Here is an 18,849-nt window from a genome sequence, read left to right as displayed (position 1 = left end):
ATTGTGTGAGTTTGAAGCAGCGAGATAAGTTTGTTTAAAACTAGATCAGTAGCCAGGTTAACATCGTGAGAGGTGTAGATTTCTGAAAAATCGTACACTTTTAATTCAGCAATTAGCGTAGGATAATCTATTTTAGTACCAACTTTGTTAATGAGCCGTCTCATAGGTTGGAAGTTTAAGTTAAAAATAATAGAATAATGATCAGTTATAGTGGAGTCTGTGACAAGAGTCGTAGACTCGAGGTTCGACTTTATGAGTATGTGGTCCAGACAATTGTCTCCTCTCGTGGGAAACAAATGACCAGGTAGAGCTCATGAGATGCAGTCATGTTCAAGTACTCGTGCGAATGAGGATCTTTATTATGGGCCTTGATGTCAATGTTGGCGTCACCAATGATGACGATATGTTTAAAAGAAGACACCGATGCGCTGCGTTAAGGTCCATAAGCGAGAGGTCTTGCTGTTTGGAGGATCCGATTTAAATATGTCCAGTGACCAAGACACCGAATACACCCACTATTACTATAACACAAGGGGTCTAGCTAGCTGCTTACGCTCTCAAAAATATAACAGGGACACGTCTATCACTACCGGCGGCTAGCAACGAAGCACAATACAAAACGGATGCAGAGCATTACGCTTTTAATAGAAAAAGTTGTAAGCGATAATCAAGTATTCTATTTAACGGTAATACAAACGTGTATATACAATATAATAAATAGTAAAACGCGGTGTGTGTTTTACTCAAAATATGTATAGGCGACAAATATTTTATTTGGTTAGATGTTGCACCGTGAATTAAATTATTTTTAATTTGTCATAGGTGTATGGAGGTGATGCCCATTTTGATGACGCTGAGATGTGGTCCATCAATTCCCGTAGAGGAACTAATCTTTTCCAGGTAAGCAATGCAATAATGTGATACTCATTAAAATGCTGCTTCTCTGATATCGTTTTGTACGTAAAAATAAGCAATAAAAAAATCACATTAGTAATGTAGGCAGCGGCTTGGCTCTGCTCCTGGCATTGCTGAAGTCCATGGGCGACGGTAACCACTTACCATCAGGTGGGCCGAACGCTCGTTTGCCTACAAAAACAATAAAAATAAATAAAAATTAGCTGTAGTTCTTGCGGCTGGATATTAAATACAACTTTTAAATATTAAATAGTAAATGATACGTATTCAAAGCCCAAAGCTTTTCTCCTCTTCCATTGCTACCGGGAACACTTACAAAACGAAAACAATTACATCCAAATCCCGACTACTACATATCTATAACAAACAAAAAAAACTACTTCTGACCCTTGACCTAGTAACTCAATAGTTAGGAACTAATCAAGAGACCAACGAAGGGTTCGGTTACAATTAAACGTAACTTCCAGGTAGCAGCGCATGAGTTTGGTCACTCGCTGGGTCTCTCACACAGCGATGTAAGATCCGCATTGATGGCGCCGTTTTATCGTGGTTACGATCCTGCTTTCCAACTCGATCAGGACGACGTCCAAGGAATTCAGGTAAAGATATAATTTTGAATGTAAAAAAACACATCATCAGTGTTGGTCAGTTAAGTTTGTGGCAATGTAAGATACGCGCCATGAAGCACTGTTGTCTGATCTGCGTATTTGTGGCATAATACCCAACGTACTCCGCGCGATTTGTCTAATGGTGAGCAGAAATTCTACTACGACTACTACTACTACTACTACTACTACTACTACTACTACTACTTCTACTATTACTTGCAAAACAAACAGTTCGGAAAAAGCGAAAAGAATCGGTTTTTTTTTATAATCTTCAAAATCTGTTAACAGCACTAGAAAATAAATTTCAGATTGCTAAATTCCAGACTTGCTCTCGAGGTCAGTTTGTTAACGTGTTTTCTATTCAACCTTTGCAATAAATAGTATTGTTGTCAAAATCTAGTTTTTTTTTTCGTTTACCGTAATGAAAAAATCACTATATAATAGAACAGATACCAAATTTTCATAATTCTCTATATTTTTCGCCGAAGCCGTGACACTTTTATTTAATTTTGTCCTTGACCTAGTTTACGAATGTCTATTTCTCAATCCGTTTCATAAATTCTGATTTAAAATGGTTACGATTACAAAATTCTTACAAAACATGATCGTTCCGTAGTTGAATACCTCAATTTCTACGAGGAAAAACAATCATCGAATTGTGGGCCCTTCTTTTTTATGTTTAATTTCTGAAGTCTACGTTGAATGTTTGAAACATTATGTTTTGATTGTTTTTAAAAAGTTTCGCGGCTATCTCCATGTCAAACACAAATATTTAGCCCTTACCTAACATACTAGGCCAAAATCATGGAATTTCCAAATTAGTTGGACGTCTTGAGTTTGGCAAATATTGCGGTAAAACATTTCATAAGTGGATCCAGTTCAAGTTGATGACAGCGTGTTAAAAATATAATTTACAGTCGCTTTATGGCCACAAGACCCAGACAGACATTGGTGGCGGTGGCGGCGGACTGATACCTTCCGTTCCTCGAGCGACCACGCAGCAGCCGTCAGCTGAGGATCCGGCTCTCTGCGCTGATCCTCGTATTGATACTATCTTTAATTCTGCCGACGGTTCGACTTTTGTATTCAAAGGTACTATTGATTATTTATCTATACTAATATATAAATCTACAGTGGTTTTTACGGATGTTCCGTTATAACTACTGAACCATGCATCCGATTGACTTGAAACTTGCTGTTGATATAAAAGATACATGTACTTAATGGATAGCCTAATATTTATATGAGTGTTGAAGTCCCTACACCAGGGGGCGTTAATGATGAGAATCTTTGTGGGGGTGAGAAATAATGATGTTAATTTTAAATGCCCAGCGAAGCGGACGGGTACAGCTAGTTATTTATATATTTTATGCTTTTTGTCATTGTCACACCAACCAAAATTTAATTATTTTGATTTGCCAATTATTTACAGGCGATCATTACTGGAGGCTAACTGAAGATGGCGTAGCGGCTGGGTACCCGCGTCTTATTTCCCGAGCCTGGCCTGGTCTACCCGGAAACATTGATGCAGCATTTACCTACAAGAACGGCAAGACTTACTTCTTTAAGGGCTCGAAGTACTGGAGGTACAATGGGCAGAAGATGGACGGGGATTACCCCAAGGATATTAGTGAAGGTTTGTTCAAAATAAATAATATTGCTTTAATTTTTTCTTACTTTTATTTTCATTGACCACGATCGTTTAATGAAAATATACATTATCTGGAATTGGTTTAATTTGTAACAAAAACAAAGATTGGTACCTGCCGGCGGGATTCGAACACTGATGCATCGCTACATACGAATGCACCGGACGTCTTATCCTTTAGGCCACGACGACTTCAAAAATAACCTAACAATTTATTCTGAGAACGTTTAGAAATTACGTGCATATTGTAAATTCACAATTTATACGTCCGTATGTACGTACAATAAGTACGTAACAAAAAAACACAAAACTGCACAATGTATAGTAGCTTAATTATCTAAAATCAAGTAAATTTATTCACTGTCATGTTACAGGCTTCACCGGTATCCCAGATAACCTAGATGCGGCTTTGGTTTGGTCCGGCAATGGCAAGATCTATTTCTACAAGGGCTCGAAATTCTGGCGATTTGACCCTGCACAACGGCCTCCCGTGAAAGCTACCTACCCGAAGCCTTTGTCTAACTGGGATGGAATACCTGATAACATCGACGCCGCCTTGCAGTACACTAACGGATACACCTACTTCTTCAAGGGGGGATCATACTGGAGATTCAACGACAGATTGTTCAGCGTTAGTTTTGATACGTTTCTACCTAATTCCGTTTATAAGCGTAAATGCTGTTTTGCAGTTCATTTCTTCAAGGATCTTGCCTATTTCTGCAGGAAAACAATGTTGCTGGTTGAAGCTAGTTACCGTCAATACGGAGCACAGTTTCAGTACCGAAAGAAATCTATAAAAATTCCAGGATTTCTCCCTTCCCAAATATATGCACATTAATTATTACCAAATAGATCGTATATACTTTCGTTTTCTTTATTCTTGTCTATGAAACGGCTGTCTGGAAGAAATCGCTTTGAGCGACATCATCGTCCATTGCAGTTTAGAATTTCATTGCGTATTGTGTTCCTTTATTTAATTGTTACTTTGTTGTATAATGCATAATAATAATTATATCTGTTCTATATTCTGTATGTACAGAACTGTAAGAAACAAGTCTACATTACTAAACACTACAGTGTGCTTAGTGCAAGTTTTTCAACTTCTCGGTTAAAAGTTAGCTCAAATTTGTATAGAATTGGAACAGCTGTGCCCTATCGGCAAACAAATGGAAGCTTCCAACTCCATACAAATCTGAGTTAACTTTTACGCGATTGAGAAGTTAAAAAACACGCACTAAGCACACAGAACGGGTTTTATCCAGTACTAGCTGACCAGGCAGACTTCGTAGTGCCTCAATCGATAAATAAAAGACACATAAAGGGGACACATGAAAGGAAAAACAAAATTGTTTGCTTTTATTTAATTCCGAGCTTTTTTATATTTTCTCACCTTTTAAACCTTCTCTAGACTTCCACGAATAATTCAAGACCAAAATTAGCCAAATCGGTCCAGCCGTTCTCGAGTTTTAGCGAGACTAACGAACAGCAATTCATTTTTATATATAGAGATTAATAGATTCATTGTGAAAATGCTTTGCACGTTTAGGTGGACACAGACAACCCTCAGTTCCCGCGTTCAACCGCGTTCTGGTGGTTGGGCTGCAGCAGCGCGCCGCGCGGCACCGTCGGAGGTAACGCTCGACTATCAGACGACACTGTTCCTGCCGATGACGACGTCGGGGACATTACCTTCGACGCAGGTAGGACGGGCGCCCAGGAACCAGCACACACATACAGATATACTTCACTAAAACACTTATACTCTTAGGATGAACACACACAAAAAATAAATTTAATAAATAAACATCACCAGACCCGAAATATAAATAGGCCCCAGTCGATATTTCCAGTGGAAGTTAAACAAAAATAGGAATAATTTAATACAATCTCGTTCATCCTCATAAGTATCTATTCGATTTGGGATTGGCCGATTTGATAATTGAGCCAGCTTGGGGTCCTACGTGTGTACATGTGACATCTAACTTATTTTTGTTCCGGAAAATTTATTTAAATTATTAATGCCGTGTGGGTCATATTAAAATGATGATTTACTTAATTAGTTCTATAGACAAGCAGACGAGTTTTTGATCCACCTAATTTTAAAGATATACCGGAGCTCATAGATATTAGAACACAAAAAACATCGTAAGAAGTCTCAATTGTTTTTGTAAAGCGACAATCTTTTGGATTACAACTGCCTTCGAAGGCAACCTACCCAACATATTAGGTATACCAAAAATAGGCCAGATAGTGGTACCCTCAAATGTGGGATCTCAATACGCGCTACTACCAGAAATTACGCAAACCTATTATATAGAATAGTATCAGAATCAAACAATATGAAATCAATAAAACATATTATTATTTGGATCACAGAAATAACCCATAGACAGCAACCTAAAGCAATACCAATATTGTTGGTATAAAATTACATTGTGTTATACCCGTCTCATTCGATGTTCGATTTAAGTGCAATACTGGCAGTAATGGATTTACGTCTAGGTCCGTGAGTCCTGGGCTCTGGGTTTGAATGAATTGAGGGGCGGCATAATTTTTGAAATGCCAAAATTTCCGAGACAAAAAAAAAGTAAAGACAGTCTCCTTTGAAAATGAGTTCAGATTAATTTTTATAATTAAATTATAAAGGTATTTTAAATTAAAAAAGTATATTATAATTAATTGGCAATATAATAAAATTTATTCTACTAAAACTTTATGGGCGGCGCGATAAAGAGGGCCTAGGGCGGTATCAAGCCTAAATCCGTCACTGAATACCGGTAATCTCTATAAAACATAAACACAAACAGAAAAACAAGTCTAAGGGTACCAGCCGCCGCGACTCCACTGTTATCAATGTCTGCTATGTGTCTTTATGTGGATGTCCTCTGTTAGTTAATAGTCTTCACCTTCAAAACCTCCCGTAGAAATAGAATTCCTATTAATTTTCAATTCAATATCTCGTAAATTAATATTATGTACTCTTTTATTTTTTTATGTGTTTAATAATTGTGTTCTCACATCGACATCTTGATTTTATCTAATATGTAAAAGTGCCAGAAATGCTTCAGATTTTAATAAACTAACAAAAATGACAACACTAACTATAAGATGTACTACCACAGCGACTTTATCTATAAAAAACTGCGTAACTAACTTTATACTAAAATTCAGGCTTAATTAAAACTAATTCTCCTGAAAAACTAACTTTATTCGTCGGTGTGGGCTTGTTGGAAGGGCAGTGGCGGACGGTGGGTCCCTGTGACCACGAGACTACGGCTTCTGGGCGCCTTGTACCTACCTGCTGTAATAATAAATGTTTGCACCAAACAATAGCGTGCAAACTTTTTATTACCTTTAATAGAACACCACACACGATATTTTAAAATTTCCCAAATATAATATTTCACGTTTAAATGCAAAGCAATTTTTGCACAGTGCACAAGTTGGCAGTAAAATTTTCACTTAATGTTGTTATCACATTTAGAACAATGTTTATTAATAGTGATTGATTGAGATATCGATTAAAGTATTTTTTGTTTAACAACAAGGTACATGTTACAAGGCTAATCACTGATCGTTTGAATGCACCACATGAATGTTAACAATTTGTCACTGACGTTGTCACTGACACTCCATAAGAGCATATTATAATAGAACGCAACGAGATGTCTATCGTGTGTTTGGCAATAAGTACTGGTTGTGGCCGCGATAACACCGTTCACTTTTCGATGTGTGTGTTTGTTTTTCTAGGTGTAAAATCATCCGCTCCCAGATCATTCTTCTGGTTCAGGAAATAGCCTCGGTGGAGAGTTCCTGAACATTGTACATATAATGTTTGCATACAGAAAAAAGACTCAATTAGTTACATAGCAAATATATGAGAATACCAGTGAGATTAAAAAAGCTTAAGCGGTGATTTTAGAACCGGCGAGCTTGTCACAATCTGCCTGTACGTCCAACTTCAGAAATCTTTGCATGACGCCTGCATGATTACTATTTTGCTTTCGCATTATTTGCTCGCACGAAAACTTTTGTATTACTTTCTATCTGCTTTTGGTTTTATAAGCATCCTAAAGTTTTACATTATGGTTTGTATGTTTTTGTAATTTATTTTCTTTTTAGGTTATGTATGTTCTAAATCATGAACTGTTGATTCCGTATGGGTGCACTTCATAATTTTATTTATTTCGATTTTTCGCTTCATAGTCATACGTTATCAATATTTGTTTCATAATCACGACGACTGAGAGATTTCTATTGACGCGGTGTTGGATAATTTAAGAATGACCACTTAATAATAAAATTAAATATTCATTCGTTTTTTAGACGCGAAGCATAGAATAAGAATAAGAGTAATCAACATCTAATTGTAAGATTAATTGGAATTAAAGAAAGGATAACATTTAAGTTAATGTAAGAAAATTTAATGAAAGTTTAACACCACGTGTTCGCTTTTGAGCGCTGTTTGGTTTTCAACACTAAATTGATGGAGATTGGTAGCATGACTATAAATTTTAAAAAAATACTAAAACATTAAATTATGAGCAATAATAAATTATAATATGTTGATTTTGTTGATAACAGAGTGCTGCATGAATTTGTATGATTGATTAATTAATATACTTACATGTGAAGTATTTGATATTATAGATAATTTATGAAATTAACGAAATAACTTGTATTTTAGTGCATGCAAAATCGCGTTGATAATACATATAATCACATATTTAGTAGCATTTGTATATTTGATTAGAGTTATTAGTAGTGTTGTGACGCACAATCGGGATTCGGTTTTGGTCGACTAAAGTACTAAAGTCTAAAGAAAAGTTATGTTTCAGTGGTCAACGTTCAGTCGGACGGAGCCAGACTTTAATATAATGATTGTGGTTCCGTGCCGCCTCATGTATTAGGAGGCCTCAAAACGACCTCCGCCGCGACACCATTCACACGCATCTGTAGGTTTCTTTTGTTTCATTTTGTAACACTATCGTGAATTTCAACTGTGCTCACATAATTACAAAACTTAGCTATGACATGTCCTTCTTCAAACGAGGCTTGTGGAGAGTACTTTATGGTAGGCAGCGGCTTGACTCTGCCCCTGGCACTGCTGACCTCTATGAGCGACGGTGACCACTTACCATCAGGTGGGCCGTATGCTCGTCTGCCTACAAAGGCAATAAAAAAAAACATTACAAATAATAATTTTTCATATGCAAATATGAAAGCAAAATAATTTTGTGAAAACATTTGAAATTCACGCTAGATTTTGTGAATCTCATATTCGCTTCTCATTTACTGTCCCATCCAGGTATTTTCACCATTAAATCTATATGTCATCTTTGGTGCGCACTTGTTAACTTTTATTATTTTGAATGTAGCAGCAGTTATATCGAATGTCCACAATGTTTACACTATTGCACTTCGCACCTTGTGCTCACATGCCTAGTTCGGTTAAGGACGTTTTCTTTTGGATTCTACAGATGACGGCACGCCTAGTTTGGAGAACGACGGTGTAATCGCGCGGCCAACACTAACCAGCGTGCTGGTCGTGGTCGTGACCACGCTGAGGCACGTGTTGCGTACGTAGCGCACGTGCCTTGTGTAGTGCGAGTAAAGCGCACATCGCGGGGGCCACGTGTAGCCTACGTTGCTGCAATCATCCACCGCGTGACCTCAAGGACGATGTCACCGACTGTGAACGTGTACTGAGTGCCTGTTTGCGTTGTTCGATATTCCTCGTATATCGAGCGTCTCGCTGTGATGAATAATGTACTTTTTTACTCTGTGAGAACAATGTAATTTAATGAAGTCATAGTTTTTATACTTAAATATAAATAGATGATGTAAGTTCGAGTGTGATATTGACGTAAGCGATGATTTTTGTAATAAAAAATAACAGACACCCGTACCCGTTTTATTCATTTCCTTCATTCATATTTTGTCTATGTTTCTTAAATGAACGAATTCGTTTAGGTGAGTGACAACAAATAATACTCGCACTTAATTTTTATCGGTTTATTTAACGTTTTTTGTTGTTTTCCAATAATTCTTCTTAAGTTAGTAATTACAAGTTTATATGTTAATATTTTAACACCACTTTCAAAACGTATTTAATAAACATTTCCACAATTCATCATAACACGGTCGTGCGACCTACTGTCTCGATCTTTCTAACTTCAGAGAAAATGCAAATCATAATAAACATCTGTCTATGAATATTGAAAAGGATGAAATTGACTTGTCTACTTGAGATTTGCCGACTGCACCAGCGGCGCGTTCGGTAGGGCACGGCTATCGACGCGACGCCACACCTCAGTAGCCGCTACATAGCGTAGACGAGAGCAACGTAGCGCCCTTACAGCGGCGTAGCGCCCTCACAGCGGCGTAGCGCCCTGGTTAAACAGGCGGTTCTCGTATATTTTCCCTCAAAGCGGCGTAGCGCCCTGGTTAAACAGGCGGTTCTCGTATATTTTTTTCCAAAAATGCCGCTCACTTTTACCTATTGCTGATTGAAAATTTTCCGAAGCACGCGAGCAGAATAACTAGTGGATGTGAGAAAAACCTAAGTACCGATCAATGATTTCGCTCTCGTACTGATCATAGAAGGCAAACTTAAGACTTATGTAACACGACCACTACTCGAGAAACACCTACGATACATCCTAGATCATATCAATATATCAGAGCGCGTACTGTGGCAGTGTGAGCCGGCGCCATCGTATCGTGCCTTACATCGTTAATCATATATTAAACTTTACACTACACTACTTCTCTCACTATCAAATAGGCGATGTTATGATAATATTTATACATGTTAAATTGCTGTAACATATCTTATTAATCTTGTTGAAGGCATTATGAAGACATGTGACACACATTTAGAATTGGTCGATGACTCATTTCAAGTTAATTTACAAATTGTTGTTAATTTATGTTAAACAATCATCTTCTGTTACTTTCTATTGCTCTAGTTTCAACATATATTTATATGATCTAGAACTTAATGAAAGTAATAAGAACGAAGAATAGCAGAAGTTTCGTTTTTTTATATTATATATTATGTCATCATCCATCTTGTAGTGATACAGTAAACAAAGTAATCATAGAAAATTCAGTTACTCCTAAGCAAGAAAATGTTCATACATATCTAACAACAAACAAAAAAATTTGACTGGAAAGGCTGGTCATCCACAACAATCATTTACAAACATCTTATAGCATATAAATTGCTTTTCAATTTTGGGAATGATTGTCATGTTCCTACAGCTTGTAAGCTATATTCGCCAATAGATTAAAGTATTTAAAACAAAATTATTATATTTTCTACTAAAACAATATCAAGATATTTATTTAGACGAGAACAGCAATAATTTACGCAATTTACACACCTATAATAAATCAGAAACAAGCAATTAAATAGATCTGTTGCAAGACTGAAATCAAAAGTTCCGTGAACGCGATTCCGCCGTAGGGTAACATAAATTTTAAATTAAAAAACAGGTTAGTCTTAACTAACTAGAAATTATTAAAAAAATATCCTGAATGTTTTTATTGAGATTGTTTCAGTTCGCAACAGACCTACTTACTTGTTTTAGTAACATCGCTAACAGAATTTTTTTGGAGCAGAGTAATAATAAATCTTTCGGGGTTTTAAATGTGTTCAATACAAAATACTTTTTTTTTTAATAACACGTCGTGAAATTTCTTACAAATTATACGATACGAATTTTTCTGCATCTGTACAGACATAAAATGGACACAATCTTATTTTATGTTAGATTCGACAGTCACACAGTAAAGTATATACTTAAATTTATAACGTTTTTAAAGATTCTGAAAACACCAATATTCTTATTCAAATAAAGTATTATAGTGTTCGTTGAGCTTATCGAAAAATAATAAACACCATTCACCAAGAACGGAATAGAAATCCTTTTTTTAAATCACGTTTTTCGTTGTTCTCTTGATGAGCTGATTGTAGCATAAACATTTCTTTATGATTTGTGATTAAGACTATTATCAATACAATAAGTAATCAATTTCGAATGCAATCGAAATTTTAAAAATAGGTCCCGTGCTTTTTTCCTTCGATTATTTTATAATAGATTTCAGTGTTTCTGTATAGAAATATTTTTGTCGTCTTTATTAGTATGTTCAATTAGTAATGCTCTGATATTATAGAACATATTTGAAGATCCATTAATTTGTCTTATCTGTGGCTCTGAATCAAATGTCAGTTCTTGTGGATATGCTACAATCAAATCCATTTTCCTTGGAATGTCTTCTGCATAAAATTATACGAGGATCGCATATCCATATTTATACTTACACCTTAGATCGACGTAATGTGCTGTTTCGATGAATGATTATTGAGTGGTGAACATCGCTAAAGGTCACCACACCTATCTAGAGTAATATTATTGATATTTCTAACACTTCCCTCATATGTGTTAGTTAAAAAAACTATATTTAAAGTGCACAATTTAATAACGTTTGAGTCACGTAACGTCGTGCTTATTCCAATGAATTGAATATAAAGTAGAAGGCTACGTCTTGGTGTTTTGCTTACATTACAATTTATTGAATTTAAAAAAAAAACAGACAGCCGATTGCCATTTTTGTCGACCCCGAAAGCAATTTAAACATACTTATTTCTTTTTTACTGTGAGATCAGTACTAAATTGAATTTCAAGAATAACATTAACTTAAAACAATGTATTGTTTTACGTGTAAATGTTTTAAATTTCGATTGATTTATATGTATCTGTATGGTTAACAAACAAAAGAACAGTGAAATAACAGATTTAACTTTACAAACTAAAATGTAATATGCCGATAGATAGATCTCAGAAGTCCCTACGTTTGTATTAAATTTTATCAGTTACACAGCTTATTACATAATTTTTCGTAAACCGTTTTACATGAATAATAATGTATCTCATTATTTGTGCGTTAAACATTTACATTTTATTTATGTACACCCAAAATATACGTACATTACTCAAAAACGTAAAATACACACTATCACAAAACATTTAACAAAACGAAATGTATATACGTTATTCTAAGACTAGAGGGGGCAGCGGAACCGCTTGAGGCTGTCGCGGCACATTAGGGTGCCTGTCCGCCCGTCCAAAATCATAAGATTGCAAAACTGATTTTGTGCAATCTTATTGGTTAATATTTCTCCGTTTCTCCGCTCCGCTGCCTCGCTCCGCTCCGGTGGACAGGCACCCTTAACGTCTGCCGCCGCGTTCTCACCAAGGAGCCGCACTGCACTGAACACAACTACGGCAACGTCGGGCAAAATGACACAACAAATCTAAAATTCTCAACACGTTCTATCATCAAAAAAAAAAAAACAACAACAACAAATAACCACAAATGGCAAGAAGTTCCTACCCTTTGCGTCCTCCCGTCACATGGATGTTTATTGGTCACTTTGCCTTTTGCCCAAGCGTCTTTAAAAGATTTGTTATATTTAGTTGTCATATAATTTAATGAAAGTATAGCTCCTGGTATAGAATTATTCTTTCGCTAGTCACTATCGATTATAACAACTCATGGATAAATTAAGAGATTAGAGAACGGTATTTCTCAATAACTTTTCGTGTGCATGTTGTGTAGTGAGGATGTCGCTTTTTTGGTTTATTATTTGTATCTTACGTGGTCAATGGCCCTTTAAGCCGAATCGTGCTTGCTTCTCCACAGGAATAAACAATATGTGTAATAGCATATAAGTGCTTATTTAATCACTGTAAACAAAAGGAATTAGACTGTTTCTGGTTTACACACTGTTTATTTAGGATACATTAAACATCCCTCGATACGACCTACCAACAATTTCCGAGGTCACTTTTGCACAATCTAGTATTGAAATAAATTGATTAATTACATTTGTTAGAGCATGTTTCATTCTTAATTTGAATTCTAGTGATAAAAATATAATATAAACAATAAATTGTTTGGCCCGGATTCTACTTTCATTCAACTTGTGCTAACTCGTTACACGAATGGAAACGTTAGTATTATTACATCCACTTCAGTTCCTAATGCTCAGAATTATTTCCAAGACTTATTTATACAAATTCTGATACAATTTTGGTCTTCTTAATTATAAATTTCGCCTAATAGAGAGATAGCGAAGTTACGTGAAGACGTCGAAATTAGCAGAGAAGAAACACTCACAAGGACAGGGATGAACATCAATGTGTAAGTCTTAACGAGTGCTCCAAAGTGATCCAATTTATTAAGGTCTAGTAATTCATTATACATCTACTATACAATAGCTTTCAAACTTGTACAAATCGTGAAAGTGGCCCTACCGAAAGATAAGTGAACTTGTAAGACCTAGACATTAACAGTATTCTTGTATCATGATACCTAAGATTTGTTTCGATTGAGAACATAGTTAATATTCAAATATAAACATTTATTATTGAATATTTAAAAGAATGCAACGGCCAACAAAATACTAATTTTATCCATGAGTTTCAATACATTATTGTACTAAATTGGTACGATTGCAAACGGCCGACTTACTATTTTATATAAATACAAACAATTCAAACACTAACACCTATGTTACACTCTCTTCAAGAGAAATACTATAACTATTTTTTTTATTATTATTATTATTTGAAAATATCGTCAGTTATACAGCTGTGTAATTAATGTTCGAAGGAAAATCACTCGTCTGTGTGGATGGAATATTATTGGAGCGACAGTGCATGCCGTTGCGACAAATATTTACCAATCTTAGTAATTTAGGCTGATGCCTAAAATACGTACAGTTCACGGGAATCACAAATACTATAAAAAGCGAACAAATTAAACATGGACGATTTTATTATAAAAACTCGACGATTCATCGATAAGCTAGTAAAATATCTACGTAAATGGAACTCGTCGAGAGTCCAGCTCTATTCATACATTCAATACGTACAATTTACGAATATCAATTCAGCACGATTCCCCTCCACTTACGTCTGTCGCTAACAACTAATTTTAATTATTTTTTATTTTATTTAACGGCAACATTGTAACTCCATGAAAATGTCCTCATTGCGCAACGCTTTCACTTACAAGTGAAGGCACTGTAGATCACGTGTAAGTAGTATTATTATTCATCGAGTGAAATAATAGTTTACTCACGAATAAGCAAATGTTTCATTGTTTTGCTTCTGAAGAAATTTTTTTTGTAGTCTACCAGGCGTTGCTTGAATCACTAGTCAATGTTGAAAATAGATAAAGGTACGAAGCGTACCGAACGATAGAAGGAAGAGTCGGTGCCAGCAGCGAAGAGTTTCCAGTGGCCGCACCAGGAGTGGTCGTGGACCAGGCGTGCAGACGTGAAACGAATCAAGTCATTACCACTGAGCATCCGTTCGGGTTCAATAAACTCTTAAGAAGCATTAATAGACCTTTAGCACCTTCGGCGACTTTCGATAAACGTGACAGTGGAAATAACGAATATTTCTATTATTATGTACACAATAAAAACGTAAAAAATAACTTACTTAATTATTGTTTACTATTTGCATACAACAACTACGATCCTCGAACGAGGTATTTTCAACAAATGACTCGCAATTAAGTCTTATTTTATTAAATTTTCATCACATAATGTTTAACGATACTTCTATAAGTTTAAAATTTTCCAAAAATTAACAGGAAACTCAAAAACACAGTAACATTTATAGTCGGTATGACAATAATTGTTATGACATTGTATTATTAGTATTAATGGAATTCATGTACATGTACATACAATATATATCATATTATATATTATTAAAAATCAATTCATATAAAAACCATCTTTAACCATTTTATATATGACTGATAATTCATAAGACGGATATTACATATAATATTCATTATATCGACGCTTGAAAGGCAAACGTGACTAAGCGACAATAACTGCTTTGCACATAAATGATAGGCAATAAACATATTCGATGCGCAAAAACAAAAAATTCTAGGTCTATTAAAATCATTTCAATCCTACAGCTACTAACCAGATTCTACTACAGCTAGATTCGTTAAAATAAACTTTGTTTTCAGGTATTTCAACTTTAAATTAGTATACTGTAAAGTTCACGCATTGTCGCTTAGTCACGTTTACCTTTCAAGCGTCGATATGTATTTATCGTATTTTATTCTTACAAAACAACAACTACCTTTAATCCTATGTTAATGTCTCCAAAATTTACACATAATAATAATAGACCAACTATTTAGGCGTTCCAGAAATCAAGCGACCAGGCACGGTGTCGACAATCAGTTTGTATTCAGGAGGAACATAACCATATTCTTGTCATACGTTTGAAATTTACTTTTAAGTTCGCGTCAGTTTCCACCCAATTTCCGTTTTTAAATGAGTATAATTTGAATAAAGATAAAACGCTGGTCTTTATTTAATTCTTTTTCACATACATTAACTAAACTCATCGCGAAAATAAGTTCATAATTCAGCATCAAATAGAAACTGATTTTTTTTTAACGAATTTAAATCTAGCTTTATGAAGGGTATTAGAAAAATCATAGTTATCATTACTCATTCGCTAGTAATATAAAATATTAAAAATTATGGTTTATATGACTATGGACAAAAACTTCAATACTTTGATTATTACAATTTCAGTACAATAAACAGAAAAAAATACGTGCTAATATAAAATCGAGATGATCTCTATAGAAAAAAATCAAGTGGAAACGTTTTCGAAATACACTTTTAGCATAAACATAATAAAACCGATCTTGGATTCACAATGAACTCACTAAATATGTGGAAATAAGTTAGACTAAGTGAATATTACAAACATATTTTTTTTCTCTCAAAACGTTGAACTTTTTCATAATGTTGATGGATTAATATGCAACTTATAAACCCTGAAACGATATATATATGCTTGTAGTGACAATAAAGTCATAATAAAAAACGTTAATGTAATTTAAGAACGTGCTTGATTTAATTAACTGCACATAAATGTTGGTCATTGTGTAATAAAATATTGGAATAAATTATAACCATCGCCTGATCCCTAAGAAATGCAATATTCACCACACATGTTTTAAATATTGTAATTGAGTGATACGAACAATGTTTCTGTTGATATAAATTATTAGAAAACATAGCATGTCTATGAATAATGATCTTCGTAAAATATATAGATATATATATTATATATTTCAAACTTCATGTAATATCATCGTGTAAATTAACATAAGACTATTTATTACTCGTTTACATACAAACATACATAAATGCCGAAAACAAATGGCCGGAACGTCGGCTTACAGCATCTACTTGAGATATTACAAAAATTATCGATTGAAATAATTTGGTGTTTCTGTCGCGGGTTAACCGGTTATTTAGGTATAAATATTAACTTACAGTCTATTCCTGCTTTCGCTCGCGGCGGCCGATCTGTTATCGGCACCGCGAGAAGCAGGGATCATCGAACTTTTGTCCGCACGTTATTAATTTTCATAAGTTCAGCACTATTAGAAGTTCTAGTCGCGATCCGACGATCGCGTAAGTCGACGCGAGTGCTACGCACGTTAACGTATAACTATAACTTCGAAACGCACATATTCACTAGAAACGTGATGGCGGTCCAACGGGTCCGATATTGTGCCGTAATAACTATTAGCACGAGTGCGAGGAGTAGTAAGAGAGGGCACAGGGATTCGGCGGAGCTTGCAGCGGCTGCCGCGGCGGGCGCTTGATAGGGCACCGAGCACGTGGGGACGCGCTCCTCAACCGCCGCGCATTGCTCAGGACGAGGCAGCGGCGCCTCGATCAGCCCCGGCTCGCACTTGTGACATAACCCCGACGCGCAATACCAATAACAACAATCCTCCCTTCCGTAGTTGGACTTGTTCGCCTGAGCCCCAGTCTCGGGAATGCGTGAATCTGAAATTTATGATTATTATTATTCTGAAATGTTCACTCGTTCATCTGCGTAATTACTGTTGTGAGTCCGCGCGGGTGGGTACTACCACTCTGCTTATTTCTGCCGTAAAGCATTAATGCGTTTCGGTTTGAAGGGTGGGGCAGCCGTTGTAACTATACTTGTGACCTTAGAACTTATATGTCAAGGTGGGTGGCGCATTTACGTTGTAGATGTCTATGGGTTCCAGTAACCACTTAACACCAGGTGGGCTGTGAGCTAGTCCACCCATCTAAGCAATAAAAAAAAATCACGATAGTACTTTTAAATTAGAGATGAATAAATATTTCCGATTTTGCAAATAGAAAATTTTGTCCATATATTGGTATAGCTTCGATAACATCCAAATCAGTAAAACTTAACATTTAGATCATCGATCTTGATGTCAGAATAATGTTTAAAGCTATGAGACGAGAAAATTCTAATTTAGAGTAATTTCACCTTACATACAAGCTTACGGGCTACCTGATAGCTATGTTGCTCATTGACAATTACAATGCCGGGGACACAACGAAGCCTCTGACTACTGCTAATATATGAAATGAAATATATTATAAATGTTGGGTAAATACTAAAAAAGATAGCACTCAAATACAAGTTGAAGAAAAATCTTCTTGTGATTTTACTGTTAAGCCTTTTTCCGTTATAACCCGAGTAGCCTAGTCTGGTCTAGTCTGGCCTAGTCTACTAGTCTCAGTTTGTAGTTTTATTAGTCTACATTATTTAGCTAGCCAACATGCCTACGCTGCACTTGAGAACGAATATCCTCAAGAAACTCAACCAGAGATGAACGCGACAGAGAATCAAGTTTTGTGATAAAATAGGACACGGGAAATTGGCCTCAAGAATATAAAATTACTTGTCTATTGAATTGTCCTTAGACTGGGAAACTGAATCTTGCTCAGACTGATTATCTCGTTTATGGCGCGCAGATTTGTTTCCTTGGATTTTTCGTTGCATTTAGAATTTCTCTCTTCTCTTCAGTTTTTGATCTAAATGTAAACTAGTTTTACGGTTACGCTAATATTTCCGACGTTTCGAATACTTTACAGTTTTCGTGGTCACGGACGACTCAGATGTTATTCGTCAACATTATATTTAATATAATACCGTGTATTGTTGTAAAAAAAAAATCATGACTTTTACGTTTCATTTCACGCAGAACGAACGAATAGTATCTTTAGTTCTGGCAGTATAAATAAGAAGATTCCCAGATTGAATTATTTCTACCACTCACAATAACTAAAAGAAAAAAGTAAAAGAGTTTTTAGATAGTTGTTAATATTACCGAGACATAAGAAGGTTGGTTCGCCAGCGTATTGCGTGGGGTATGCGGGCGCACGATCTGCCGGTAGAAAGTAGGGGCAGTGCTGTTCGACAAGCTGGCAGACCGAGAGGCAAGGTTTAAGCCGAAGGGGGGGCCGGCCGGGTCCTGCGGCTGCGGCGCGCACCCAGCGCCCCACCACGCCGCCGCCGCGCCGCCTGTCCAGGTGCCCGACGCGCTCTAGGTGCCTTGCACGCCACCGCACCGCGTGCTCTGCGGGCGCCCGCCGTGGTCTGCTCTCCTCCTCGCCTGCCTCCTCCGCTCCGTCTACTACCCACAGCGGCACCATCATGCTGCATGCCCATCGACGATACGTTTCCTGGAATTTTGAACAAACACACGTATTATCGACCAGGGTTCCACAAAATCTATCATCAATAATTACGAAAATATAGG

The 18,849-nt window shown here is 36.1% G+C and overlaps 2 protein-coding genes across 17 annotated transcripts in view; one reads left to right on the top strand and one right to left on the bottom strand.

Annotated features, from left to right (window-relative positions):
- The window catches only part of Mmp1 (matrix metalloproteinase 1), a 43,638-nt gene extending 34,559 nt beyond the window's left edge, over window positions 1-9,079 (top strand). For 4 of the 16 annotated variants that reach the window (XM_012692252.3, XM_012692251.3, XM_038015551.2 and 1 more), the window contains 7 exons: window positions 823-900; window positions 1,383-1,514; window positions 2,441-2,615; window positions 2,956-3,159; window positions 3,546-3,802; window positions 4,718-4,871; window positions 8,652-9,079. In XM_012692252.3, coding sequence (XP_012547706.1) covers window positions 823-900; window positions 1,383-1,514; window positions 2,441-2,615; window positions 2,956-3,159; window positions 3,546-3,802; window positions 4,718-4,871; window positions 8,652-8,758 — 1,107 coding nt within the window. In that variant the 3' untranslated portion in view covers window positions 8,759-9,079. 16 annotated transcript variants of the gene reach the window in all.
- A 92-nt stretch (window positions 9,080-9,171) lies between these two features.
- The window catches only part of LOC105842004 (uncharacterized), a 61,837-nt gene continuing 52,159 nt past the window's right edge, over window positions 9,172-18,849 (bottom strand). Inside the window, exons 2-3 of the mRNA XM_038015973.2 lie at window positions 18,418-18,772; window positions 9,172-17,092 (exon numbers count right to left, since the gene is read on the bottom strand). Of these exons, the coding sequence (XP_037871901.1) occupies window positions 16,749-17,092; window positions 18,418-18,772 (699 nt within the window). The 3' untranslated portion in view covers window positions 9,172-16,748. The remainder of the gene's footprint in view (window positions 17,093-18,417; window positions 18,773-18,849) is intronic.

The sequence above is a fragment of the Bombyx mori genome, chromosome 15 (assembly GCF_030269925.1).
Source record: "Bombyx mori chromosome 15, ASM3026992v2".
NCBI lineage: Eukaryota > Metazoa > Arthropoda > Insecta > Lepidoptera > Bombycidae > Bombyx > Bombyx mori.
This window is presented reverse-complemented; position numbering and strand designations above follow the sequence as displayed.